Below are 13,636 nucleotides of genomic sequence, written 5' to 3' on the forward strand. Positions count from 1 at the left end.
ACAGGTAAGCAGGGTAAATCCACAGAGGCTAAAAAAATTCCCAAAATCACTAGAGTTTAACCAGGAGTCACAAAGGGCAGGAACTATCAAGTTTTAGCCATACTTCCTGACCAGGGGCGTAATCCGGGGCCGGACGTCGCCTGCGGTCCACCAGCTGCTTGTTCCTGTCAGCCGTTCTGTCCAGCGCAGCTCGGGTGGATGCCCACGCCCGTCTGCCCCCCCGGAGAAACTGAGGCATCGACGATGGGGCCGAGGACTGCTGGCGAAACGGATGGCTGGTAACCAAGAGAGGCTTCAAACGGGGACTGACCTGTAGCAGTTGAAACATGGCAGTTGTGGGCGTACTCCACCCAGGCGAGGTGGGAGCTCCAGGAGGATGGGTGTGAGGAGCAGACGCAGCGCAGCATGGCCCCGAGCTCCTGGTTCATGTGTTCGCATTGTCCATTCGTCTGCGGGTGATATCTAGAAGTGAGGGAGACCTTAGCTCCCAGAGCCTCTGCGAATTCCTTCCACACTCTGGAGATGAGTTGGGGTCCCGGTCCGAAAGAATCTCCTCTGGAATCCCATGTAATCTGAACACATGCTTAACGGGGAGCTTAGCGGTAACAGGGGAAGAAGGGAGAGCTTTTAGGGGTATGAGGTGGCAAGCCTTTGAAAACCTGTCCACTATCGTGAGGATGCTGGAAAAACCATGGGAATCATATAATCTGCAGACGAAATCCAGGGCTATGTGTGACCAGGGGCGTGAGGGATTCAGAAGGGGGTTTAATAAACCTGCGGGAGACCGGTGGTCCCCCTTCTGTTGGGCACACACGTGGCACGCTGTGATGTAGTCCTTCATGTCCCTGTACATAGCAGGCCACCAGAAAGTCCGTTTCAATAGGGCAAAAGTGCGACCTGCACCTGGGTGCAGGGAAAACCTGCCGGTGTGTGCCCAATGGATGACTTTGCACATAAAGCCGGCCAGGCGGACCCTTACCTGGACCTGGGTCAATCTTAAGAGCCTCCAGCACCTGATCCCGGATCTCCCACGTGACTCCTCCCACCACACATGCTGGGGGGAGAATGGTGGAGGACTCAACCTCCTGATCTGGAGCGTACAACCTGGAGAGGGCGTCTGGTTTTGTGTTTTTAGACCCAGGGTGGTAAGAAATCTGGAAATTGAAACGTGAGAAGAAAAGAGACCACCTGTACTGTCGTGGATTAAGCGTCTTAGCTTCTCTCAGGTAAACCAGACTCTTGTGGTCAGTCCAGATGACAAAAGGTGTTTCAGCCCCCTCCAGCCAGTGTCTCCACTCCTCAATAGCGAGCTTTACAGCCAGCAGCTCTCAGTCACCCATGTCATATCTGCTCTCTGCGGGAGTTAAACGGCTAGAAAAAAAGCACAGGAATCAAGTTTATTATCCGTGGGAGATACCGGCGCCCACGCCGGTGTCGGAAGCGTCCACCTCGAGGGTGAACTGGCGTTGCGGATCAGGTCTTTTGAACTACCTGTACTTAAACCTAGAAACAAATTAAATTTGATTGACCGTCAGAAGGTGGGAAAGTACCCCGCTCCCTCCCAGCTCCCTGATTGGTTGAGAGAGGTCAATCATCTTCTGGCTTAATGGAATTACACACCCACGCATGTGAGACATCAAATCGTTCGGCTAGGCCTAAGGAATCCATCCATCTACATATAAATCCATACATGCTTCTATCCATCCATCCATCCATCCATCCAATAAACCATCTAACATCCATCCAACGATCCATCCATCATTTCATTCAGCCAAACATTAATCCATCCCATATCAAGTCTGAACATATGTTAATCTATCAGTTTCAGATATCAGTAAATGTTTCTAAGTTCACCGTTCAGCCAACTGTCAAAATGTACCCGTTAAACTATTCTCATTCAAATGCCAGCTGTTTAACATTCAAATTTCGAGTTTTTAATAAATGTTCAAAGATTTAAGTTTTCTGCTGTTTAGCATTTTTTGTCCATTCTTCACCTTTATTCTGAGCTTTATTACACTTGTTGGTGATTTTTTCTTCTAAACCTGTAAATACATTCAGCTCATTTTGACAGTTTAGCTTAGTTTCAGCTTCACTTCAGCTATTCAGCAGCTTCAGCAATCAGTTTCCAAATTTAGCATATGCTGCTATTTTCACAGTTCAGCTAAATGTAAATATTAAACAGTTAAACTAGTCCTACTGAAATAACAGGTGTTTGGACATTTTAGCTGTCCAGTTTTTATACAGTGTTCACAGATTTCAGTTTTCTGCTGTTTAGCATTATTTTTCTCTATTATACACTTACTTTTTGTGCTTTACTTGGTTGTTGGTGCTTTTTGCTTCTACATCTTTCAATTCATTCAGCTCATTTTGACAGTTTTGCTTAATTTCAGCTTCAGTTCAGCTGTTCAGCATTCAAACAGCATTTCTGCAAGAAATGAAATTTTTTTTAGTTTTTATTGTTCTCCTTTTGTGTGTGTGTGTGTGTGTGTGTGTGTGTGTGTGTGTGTGTGTGTGCGCGTGCGCGCGTGTGTGTGTGGTTAGGAAAATATCTCAGGAACCTAATGATATATTTTACTAAAACTTACAATGTAATCATTTGACCTGATCTACAAATCAGTGACATAAACAGGGTTTTATACATGTCCAGTTCCCATGGAGGTCCTGACATCACTGTAAACAACGACCACGCAAATTGTCTTGCCAAAATTTCAACATTCTTAATTACGTCTCAATTTGTTTGCAGCGTCACCTCCCAATTTTGTCACCAGTCTCACTCCTACAGCCGTCTCAAATTGACTCACAGAAAGTATCAAATGAGAAGGCTTCCAAATTTTGTGACTTATCTGAGCAAACGTTTTTTGTGCAACACATGCCTGCATGACTGCAAGGCCCTGCAAAATCAGGACTCTTCAAATGTTTCAAGACACACACACACGCACACACTCTGCTGTTTGGCTGATTTAATTTCCTACATTATGTATAAAGGTTTATAAATATAATATGTTTTTTTTCTGCTTCCTGATCACGTGATGTGTGACGTACGCGGATGAAGATCGGCTTTAGAGCTGCAATGTTTGTTCACAGGGTGCGGGGGCTCGTTCCGTCACCCACACAGTAAAAAATGCAGTGAATGAGTTAAAATAGACAGAAAAATCACCATTTTTTGCGTTTCTTGTTCTAAGGTCCAGAAATGTCCCTTAATTGTTCTTTTATTTTTAAGGAGCCGTCAGTCCTTGAAAGTTCGAGAGCACAAAGTTCTGGGTCCCTATGTGGACGGCCTCTCTCAGCTTGCTGTTACAAGCTTTGAGGTTTGTCCATTACCTTTCTGAGTCATCATGCTTCACACACACACATAGATGTGATTTTTCTGTTATATAACATCTCCGTTTCTCAAGCTGTTGATTTACAATAGAATGAGCTTTGAATCCCCCCATGTTCAGAAGCTGTAATGAGACGCATTCCAGCTGAAGCTACAGTAACAAGGCTGTGTGTGTGTGTGTGTGTGTGTGTGTGTGTGTGTGTTTAGTTTGAATGCCAAGCCCTGGCAGCTCCTTTCCTTCAAAACGTTAAAACATCTTCACCCTGTTCTTTGGGGCTTGCCGCTACCTAGTTTTAGTCTGGTGGATTTCCCACTGAAATGACAAACGACAGCAACTAATGATGCTTCTTTCTTTATTCTCGGCTCTTTTTAAGGACATCGAGGTGTTAATGTCAGAGGGAAACAAATCCAGGACAGTTGCAGCCACCAACATGAACGAGGAGAGCAGCCGATCACATGCTGTCTTCAGTATCATTGTCACGCAAACACTATATGATCTACAATCTGGAGTTAGTCTCCTTTTGACTTTTATGTTCAAAAACACACGTTTCTTCTCTTGAGTTGAATTTTATTATTTTATTAGAATTCAGGGGAAAAGGTGAGCAAGATGAGTCTAGTTGACTTGGCAGGAAGTGAGCGTGCGTCCAAAACCGGCGCTGCTGGGGAGCGACTCAAGGAAGGCAGCAGCATAAACAAGTAGGAGTCTTTTATTTTATTTAATAACATTTGATATAACAGCAAATTGGCTTTGAAAATCTTTATATGTGTTTTTGTGTTTTTTAGGTCTCTCACCACATTAGGATGTGTGATTTCTGCTCTGGCTGAGCAGTCTGCAGGAAAGGGGAAGCCTAAGTTTGTGCCTTACAGAGACTCGGTCCTCACCTGGCTGCTGAAGGTTTGATCTTACATTTACTATTATAGCAAAGGAGTTGTCTACGTATTCTTTAAGAAGTTACTTGCTTCCTATGTCTGCATCAGGAGCATACAGAAGAAGAGCTGAAATTTTGACATCAATATTTGACTTTGACATTAGGACAACCTCGGTGGAAACAGCAAGACGGCCATGATCGCCACAGTGAGTCCAGCAGCTGATAACTATGAGGAGACTCTGTCCACACTGCGTTATGCCGACAGGGCCAAGAGGATCATCAACCACGCCATGGTGAACGAAGACCCCAATGCTCGGATCATCAGAGAGCTCAGGGAGGAGGTGGAGAAGCTTAAAGTTCAGCTCTCTCAGGCTGAGGTAAGTACAACAACACAGTTATAACCAGATTTAACAGAAATAAATCTGATGATGAATTCTTCTCTCACTTCAGGCCATGAAGGCTCCTGAGCTGAAGGAGAAACTGCAGGAATCAGAAAAACTCATTCAGGAGATGACGGTGACCTGGGAGGAGAAGCTAAGGAAGACAGAAGAGATTGCTGCTGTAAACACAATTCAGGAAAGCTTCAGAACGTAAAAACATGAATTGATCTACACTGTTATTATCTGTGTTTACAGGAGCGGCAGAAGCAACTGGAGAGTATGGGCATCTCTTTGGAGACTTCAGGGATCAAATTGGGTGAAGATAAGTGTTTCCTAGTCAACCTAAATGCTGACCCTGCCTTAAACGAGCTGCTGGTTTATTATCTGAAGGTAAATTAGCTTCTACTATGTATAACAATGGTTCCTCTTAATATTATCCCCTTGATAATATTCTCATTTTAAATCTCAATCTTTACAAAAACGTAGGTAATGACATATTTTTTCCTAGTTAAAGGTGCAATGTGTAATAAAGTAAGATGGCATTCTGTGGTCAAATTTGGTTTTTGCAATCACTCTCTCACCCCTTGTTAGGGATTTTATCAATATGTTTATCAATAAACCATTTCCTGGAGTTGAAGAGAAAAGGGACAAGAAACAATGAGAAAGACATACAACCAAATCATGACTTAGTGGCAAGTGTGCGGGGTAAATGCCCCGAACATCTGGTCACAGACTTTATTTAAAGGAAAAGATAAGAAAGGAATGGGAGTGGATCATGAGAGAGAGAGACTTTATTTAAAGGAAAAGATAAGAAAGGAATGGGAGTGGATCATGAGAGAGAGAGAGAGAGAGAGAGAGAGAGAGAGAGAGAGAGAGAGAGAGAGAGAGAGAGAGAGAGAGAGAGAGAGAGAGAGAGAGAGAGAGAGAGAGAGAGAGAGAGAGAGAGAGAGAGAGAGAGAGAGAGAGAGAGAGAGAGAGAGAGAGAGAGAGAGAGAGAGAGAGAGAGAGAGAGAGAGAGAGAGAGTGTGTGTGGGAGGACAAGAATGTGTGTGTGCGTGTGTGTGAATGCTTTCAGGACATTCAGTTAATAGATCTGTTAATAAGACTAAAGTAATGAAATATAAGATTTCCATAACATAATCCCTCCTGTTGATCCGAATAGGATAACCAAACATAAAGTAAGCAACACACAAAGAACAAATAAGTAACAAAGAACAAATAAAATAATAAAACAAGATGGCATCAAACAGCATTTTATAGAAATACAAGTGAGATAATGGAAATCAGTTAAATCAACACCATCATAAACTTAAGAAAAGCTATTTCATACATATTTAAGTGAATTTACTGCAATGCAACAGTTCTATAATTTATAGCAGTCCCTGTAAAGAGGTTGGGAAGGGTTAGCAAAACCAAATAATACACAGAAAACATCAGTTGAGTTTATTGAAACATCAGGTGAATTTAACTTAAAGCTTCAAGTTGCAGACGACTCTTCCTGTGAATGAGGGAAAATGAACATGTAATATTAATTTATGTAGCTCTAACTATGGCAGAGCTGAGGCAAATCCATCGTTCTTCATCAAGGGTTTGTCCGTGGGCTGGGAGTCTCGGTTGGAGATTAGTTTGGAAGGTCAGAGTCCTCTTCAGTTGATCAGGATGGTTTCAGTCTCACTTGATGAGTACCTTGAAGTCCGGGTCCGGAGTGCAATAATGGAGTTCGGGATGTGAGCGTACTGTTCAACTTCTCAATAGGAAGACGTCAGGGTCCTTCCATGAGGTGGTTGTCCAATTGTCAGGGAGCTGATCTTGTCCCAGAAAAGTCCTTCTGATCCTTTGACCGTGAAACCATGTTGGAGATTGGGTGCAGGTGATTGAGGCAGTTATCCTTTTCCAGCATCTCTTCGTCGCTGTGTCCTGTCGTAGTCGCGTCCAGGGGGTCTTCAGCTGAGGTGGATGTGTCTGAGCAGATTCTGAAGGAATCTCATAGCGTCAGCTTGTTGCAGATGGCGTTTCTATTGAAGCAATTCCATCGGCATGACAGAAAAGCTTTAGTAGAGGTTTCGAACGGCTGACTCGATCCTCTGGACTCTCGTTGCCACGGAGAGAATTTGGTGAGCTCAAGAACTGAACTTGAACTGAGGAGTTAGGTTTTAAGAGATGGCCGGTAATCTTATTCTAACGAATTAGATTTTGACATGTAGATTTAACATACCTCGGAACACGCCCTCTCAAGATGGAAAGCTCTGGTGTTATGGAACAAAGACGTGTGAGTGCAGTTAACCTTAACCTGATTACCATGTCCCCCCCCTCTAAGGGGTGGCACCGGACGCCCAACGCAGGTCTAGACAGAGTCTAGGGGGCCTGCATCTGGGACACAGGAGGAGACGGCAACTGAGTCTAGGGAGCCGGCGTCTGGGACACAGGAGGAAACCGCGACGGGCTCTGGGGGGCCGGCATCTGGGGCAGAGGAGGAGATAGCGACGGGCTCTGGGGAGCCGGTGTCGCGTGCACGTCCCATTTGTCGGTTCCGTTAAAACCCAGTTCCGTTAGAACTTATGAGACTGTGCATCTTTCAGGGTTCGGTGGGGATGTCGGTGAGTTTTATCGTACTAGACCCTGGTCTGGACTTCTTAAGTTAGAATCATAACTTCTATTTTAAAGGTGAAATGATATGCAAGACTTGTCCCTTTGTAATAGCTCACTTCTTTTTAATCAATCTCATTATCTTTGGTTTAGATACTAGGGATGAAGCCCAGCGAGAAGCCGGCCCGGCTGGCAATTATTTGGGTTATTTGGATTAATTTGCGCCCCTATCAGCTTATGTGGATGGTTGGTAACTATAAAATGATTCTTGTTAGTTGATCAGACTAACATAGATTTATCAATTTATCTAATTAATCCAACCTTCCAGCGCTGATAGAGACTTTTTCACACTTGCGAATCGGAGCCAAAATTAACCTCTAATGTTTTGGTTTTATCATCCTTAAGACATCTCGTTACTCGCGGGTGAGGAAGGAGACAAGCTCCTTTTATCTTAAGGTTTCTTTATATTAATCTGTCACAAACCGTAAAGCAAATCCTGATGATTCAGGAACCTATAATTAATATGCTTATCTCTGTGCAATATGGTCAGGGCTCCCACCTTTAAGCCTTAGAGAAAACCTGAAAGAATCAGGAATGTGGATCTCTTTCCAAAAAGTTTATTACAAGATTAAAAAATACAAAAATGAGTAAATATAAAACTAACTGCTTCCCCCAAGGAGGAATTAGTTCTAATGATTAACTAAGAAATAAGGAGTTGATTTACACCAACTCTGTCTTCGAGCTACAGCTCCTTCTGTCTCAGTCGACTGCCCCAAAACGTGTCTTCCTTTGTCATCCTCCGTCCAGAGGACGGAGGATGACCTCCTCTATGCCTAGAATCTGCTCTGTCTCTTCTTGTCGTCTGCCCCAACTTCTGTGTCACAGCTCTGCTCAGAGCTGCTCTTTTATACCCTTCCTGGGCCAGCTTAGACGAGGTAAAAGTCACATATATCATTATCTCATGACAGTAAGGTCATGGGGTCATTTACCAGATACACACTTTTTAGCTCAACACAAAACATCTTGTGTCATTATCAATACATGCAGCATTCTACATGAGGGCACAGGTCATAAATCATCATGTTTGTAGCAAATTGTCGGTCTCCTTCAGCATTCCTGAGAGGGCTTCTCGATCCAATGGGGCTGTCTTCACTCTATTCCAGTCCTTCTTTTCCCGCCAGAGGTGGATCCAGGGGTGGAGCCAGAGGTGGAGCCAGTCTGCTTCCTGACCTTTTGCCCAGTTCTGTCCCCTTGTCCCTGCGACCCTTCTGTGACCCTCAGCTTGGATGCTTGTTGTGCAGCTGGGCTCCTGTCTTCTGGCTGATTTTACTCGCATAAGCCAGTTCAGTGTGTTTCAGCTTGCCACTGGCTTTGGCATGTGGGGACTGGCAACATCCCCCATGCGAGAAAAATCTAGCCAGGGGACCATAAACTGCAGTGCGGACACACAAACCTTCAGACACCGGACATCCATTTCACTCAAGTTCAGCTGGACGCTCAGAGACTGAACTGTGGCTTCCACATAACAGGAAACCCGACAAACTCCTCCTTCAAGCAGAGACGCTCTCCCTCCAGACTGAAGTGAAGACATTTTTACTGCAGAGCTCCAAATATTCTCCTCACACACCTGAACAACAACAAGCTAACTCTGCTAGCAGCTTCTGGTGGGAAGCTTGCGCTAAAAATTATGAAGTGTGGCAAGTAACTGTGGCAAGGTGGATAAATGAGGGCCCGGGCGGGATTCGATCCCCAGACCTCCGGGGTGTTGAGGGTATGCCCTCGTGAGAAATTGCTGCGGTAATTTTCTCCAAAAGACTGTGCTAAATTGCTCTGAAAAGCAAATAATCACATCAGCGCCAAGAAACTTCATTTCCCATGATGCTTTGCACACGGAAGCATTGTGATGACGTCACCGCCTAATACCAGAAACACGTTCTGCGCATGTGCGGGAGCCCATGGAGTTTTCCCGCGAGCTCAGGCTATAAATCATTAACAAAGACAAAGAAACTCCGTTCTTTTGCCCAGGATAACTGGCGGTAAGGACATGCTCGGTGTACGCTCCGACTCACTTGAGCACGCGCAAGGTCTAAGTGCTCAAAAGGAGCTCACGAAACCGCTGGAAAACTAAGCTACAAGCCCATCAGGCTCACGGAGAACGCGGAAAACAGCGGGGAAAGCATCAAACCGACGGACGACGCCGAACTGCGGAGAAACCACGGAGAACCGTCAAATCAAACAGGGTGGGACGCCTCGCTGTTCTGGTGATCAGAAAACTCGTCTTCTCTCTCCTTCTTCTTTCTCCCGTTTCCTTTATAGTGTAGAATAAGCAATAAAACCGCGCTATTGCTTCAAATTACCAGACGAGTTTCTCTTTTGGTTCCCAAATACGTCCATCGGGTCATTTTTGATAAAGAATAAACTGCTTATTGATCATTGTTTAAATATCTGGGTTGTGTCTGTTAGCTGTGGCCAAGCTGACAAACTTATCAGATATTAATTCAGGATTAACCTTTTGTGTTGTTTCATGACCATTTTGAAGTGTTTTGAGTGATTTTAAGGTTAAGTTACTTCTGATTCTAAGTGCTTTGGAAGTTAAAGTGCAAGTTGCCACCCACACTTTAGCCAGACAAAGGGGTCAGCCATCTTGTATTCAAGACTCCATTTTGAATCCATACACACGCACACACACACCACTCCTTTGTGAGAACAAAGGACCCCATTCATACATCCTCCATCACACACAAACACATCCATCTTCAATTATATCACATGGTTATTATTCATTTATTTCATTGTTTATTCATTTGACAAATTGTTTAATTAAATGTTATAAAATTCAGATTTTTGTCTCCAGTAGATTTGTTGTGTCAATGCGAAGTTTCTGCACCTAGGATTCTACGAACTTCAAGAAAGACTGATAAGAGTTTTGGATTCAATTTTTCCCCGGTAGAACGGGGTAGTGCCCCGGAGATATCTGAAAATATCTTAATTAATTAATAAATCAGTAAATATTCCCATATTTACAGCATTTATTGAAGAATCCAAAAGTAAGTAGGAGCTTACTAAATGTTCGCTACCTAATAACCCCAACATTAATTGGTGCCCCGTGTGAGGCGGGATACACAGAGATTTCTATCCGGCACAAACAAACAAATAAATCTTTAGCTTGAATTAAAATAATAAGTTGTTTAGTCTTGAACCAGCAACAGAGTGGTGCTGATTTCGCTGAGCAGGAAGCTGCATTGAACTCTCACCAGTAACTCAGTGCTTCTTTAAAGGTGCAACATGTAATAAAATCTGGCTAACCTTTTAGGTTAAAATTCAGTTCCTCATTAAAGGTGCAGTATGTAAGTGATTCTGACTAACCCTTTTAGGCTAAAATTAACTGCTAATTTAGCGACTTTAACTCACAGTGGCTATTATAACTAACTGAAACCTTCACTCAAAGACTGATAACACCCTGTTTGCTAATATTCTGAAGGAATAACTAGCACATTTAACACTGCAAGTGTTGTAAGACGTTGCTACGGCAACGCACCAGCTTTTGCTAAAATACTGAAAGGAATAGTATTTTAGGCGTTAGTCACGGCATTCCGTGCAATCTTAAAACGCTAAAACCTGTGCGCACAAAGGTTAATTTAGTGTTTTTCTGCTACAAAGCTAGCAGTTGCTGCCCAAAAAGGTGCAGCTTTGAGCTATCTGCAGAAGCTCTACTAGGCTATTTTTGGTTCGGTTGTTAAAATGGAGGGACAGAGTAGTGAACTGACCAACTCCCAGCAACCAGGTTGCGCTGCGGCCCACGAATATGAACCTGGCCTACTTTCTGGACGATTCCTGTCCAAACTGGTCGCGGTTGCTCGAGAACCCGACTACCCTTCTAGGGATTTCACTGAAGAACAGCTTGACGCTGTAATTGATCCAATAGAAAACCCGGATGGTAATGTTCCAATCCAGGTGTCCTTGGCTAAGTTAGCCCTGATCCTCTATCAGAGAGGACTCCAACATGATCGAGAGATCATGAAGCTCCAGAGCATGCTAGCTGAAACGCAGCAGAATGGAAGGCAGAAGGATGACGAGGAGGAAGACGACACCAGCACAGATTCTGGGGAAGATGGGGAGAAGACCCCGCCCCCCTCTGCTGATGACAACAGACAGTGGGAAGGGGGGGAACACCATGACTCTGTGGCTGAGCCAGAGTCCTCTCCCACACCGGTACGGAAGCAAGCCGGCAAAGCCAACCAGGCTCCGCCCAGGACGATCGCCAAAGAGCAATTGGTTTCCACCACCCAAGGAAGCGAGGGACAGCTGTCCCGCAGTAAAGGTAGACCACCTCTTTTCAAGGTACCTGGTAGCCTACCTCCTGATACATCTCCATACGATAATCGACAGTATGTGGTGTGGGACTCTCTGGACGGACGCACGCCGCAGGGGAGAGATGACGCTTATCCGTCCCAACCTTCGGCCCCATTCCCTACACACAGTATAGGGCATTCAGGACCACCTAGGGGCCGAGGGCAGTTCGCCCTCGAACCCCAGGTTGGACCACCACCCTCATCTTCACGGCCTTTTCAATCAGTGAGAAGTCGACCAGCTGAGCGGCACCTCTATTTAGACCGCTCCCCCAGTCCACGAAGGGTGCAAGGTGCCGATTGGGGTTATGCACCCCAACCTGCACCTCAACCATCCACCCATCCTAGCTACTCCGGTATTCGGCATGCCGGTAACCAGCTGCAGGACAAAGCATCCTACGCCAGTCCGTACCCGGACAGAGCGTATTATGCAGAAGCCCCAGTTGGAAGACGCAGGCTGCACTACGCAGACGTGCCCCGGGAGGAGGACCTCCCAAGACACCCACGTGACGTGCCAGCAGCCCGCCACAGCATGCCGGACCCCGATTTGGGCCCCAGGAGTCAACATTGGGATTCCAGCGCCCTCTGAGACAGACCGTGGGTCAGAGTCAGAGGATGATGCGCCGTACCGTGAGTCAGGGCTCCGTGTACGTCAAATTGAATCGCTAGCTAAAGACATAGAAGCTTTGATCCTAACACCAGTGAATCCAACGTTGATGATTATCTCAGGGAGATAGAACATTGTCTGCTTGATCTTCCATCACCCTCTTCAAGGGAAAAGCTCAAGCTAATTTGGAAAACCACATCTAGAACGGTGCATGGTTTCATGGAAACTCTACCACCTGACATTCGAGATCGGTACTCCTCGCTCTGCCGAGCGTTGAGAGATGAATATGCCACGTATGCAGACTCTGCGTCAGCTACAATGGGGGCCTTCTCCATCAAACACGGGAGGAACGAACCCCCCAGAGAGTATTATCGCCGACTCAAAAGTGCTTATTTCCAAGGTCGAAACGGCCCTGGGCTCGAGGAAGACCCTGCCTTCAGATCCCTTTTCATTCACAACCTGCACGAGTGTATTCGCTCCGAAGTCTCAATGTGTGTTGTAGGATGAAAAAACTGACAACTCAGGAGATTAGGAGGTACGCCCAACAGGCCTGGGAAGCAGGCGGGAAGCCCCAAAAGCCTGACGCACATCACAGCGTCATGCACCTAGCTCCCGACGCCGAGCCGTGTTTGGAGCTCGAAGGCACAGAAGCTCCACCCACTAAGCCAAAATCTGCTAAGCCTAGACCCGCTAAACCACGAGAGCAGTCCCAATTCCCTCAACAGGGGAAGGGGGGTGCTAATTGGCAGCCACCTAGGTCTGGACAATCAGACAGGAAGTGGCCCAACCAAAACCGACGGCAGGCAGGTCGGACCAAAGGAAAGTTTAAGGAGCGCCGCCAACAGGTAAGTCCCGAACGCGAGTCCGCGGATGAGTCCCTGACCAAAGCCGACCTCCAGGAGATGCTTCAGCAGTTCCTAGCTAAACAGAAGGAACAGCTGAGATCTGCAGAAGAGACCCCTGCACCAAAGTCTTCTTCTAAGAAGCCAGACCCAGAGCCACCGTCCGCATGACTAGGCATGGCTCAACCCCCCAGAGAGGCCAGGACCTACCTGATCAGCTGGGGGAACACTACTGGTAGATCACAGGAGTCTCCTGAAATCTACCCCCCAGAGAAACCTGATACTAAATTTCTGAAGTTCCTTGGTGACTTAACAAACCATGATCATGCTCGCCGTTTGTACTGTAGCACCAACGTAGGTGGATGCATACAGGTTGATGCTCTGCTGGATACCGGCTCAGAAATCACCCTGATGTGCTTCACACTGTTCCATCGAGTGTCCGACGCCATGCGGTCGCTCGGGAAACCAGTCCAGGTAGAACCTTGTGACCTGAAAATCACCAGCTACACCCAGACCCTGGAGTGTATCACTCACCGGGCATGGCTGGACATCACCTTCCAAGACATGACTCTGGTTCACCCGTTTTATGTCTGCCAGCTAGACACTGAACCACTTCTCATTGGTCAGGACCTGCTTGAACGTCTAGCTCCCCTCATCGACTGCCAGAAGGGTAAACTTTGGGCC

At 45.9% G+C, this 13,636-nt stretch overlaps 1 protein-coding gene across 1 annotated transcript in view; it reads left to right on the plus strand.

Moving 5' to 3' along the window:
• Positions 1–13,636, plus strand: part of kif13a (kinesin family member 13A) — a 218,133-nt gene that overhangs the window by 129,063 nt on the left and 75,434 nt on the right. The window contains exons 7-13 of the mRNA XM_070551279.1: positions 3,221–3,308; positions 3,694–3,828; positions 3,903–4,015; positions 4,103–4,214; positions 4,353–4,565; positions 4,639–4,749; positions 4,824–4,958. Of these exons, the coding sequence (XP_070407380.1) occupies positions 3,221–3,308; positions 3,694–3,828; positions 3,903–4,015; positions 4,103–4,214; positions 4,353–4,565; positions 4,639–4,749; positions 4,824–4,958 (907 nt within the window). The remainder of the gene's footprint in view (positions 1–3,220; positions 3,309–3,693; positions 3,829–3,902; positions 4,016–4,102; positions 4,215–4,352; positions 4,566–4,638; positions 4,750–4,823; positions 4,959–13,636) is intronic.

This window comes from Nothobranchius furzeri, chromosome 5 (genome assembly GCF_043380555.1).
Source record: "Nothobranchius furzeri strain GRZ-AD chromosome 5, NfurGRZ-RIMD1, whole genome shotgun sequence".
NCBI classification, from domain to species: Eukaryota; Metazoa; Chordata; class Actinopteri; order Cyprinodontiformes; family Nothobranchiidae; genus Nothobranchius; species Nothobranchius furzeri.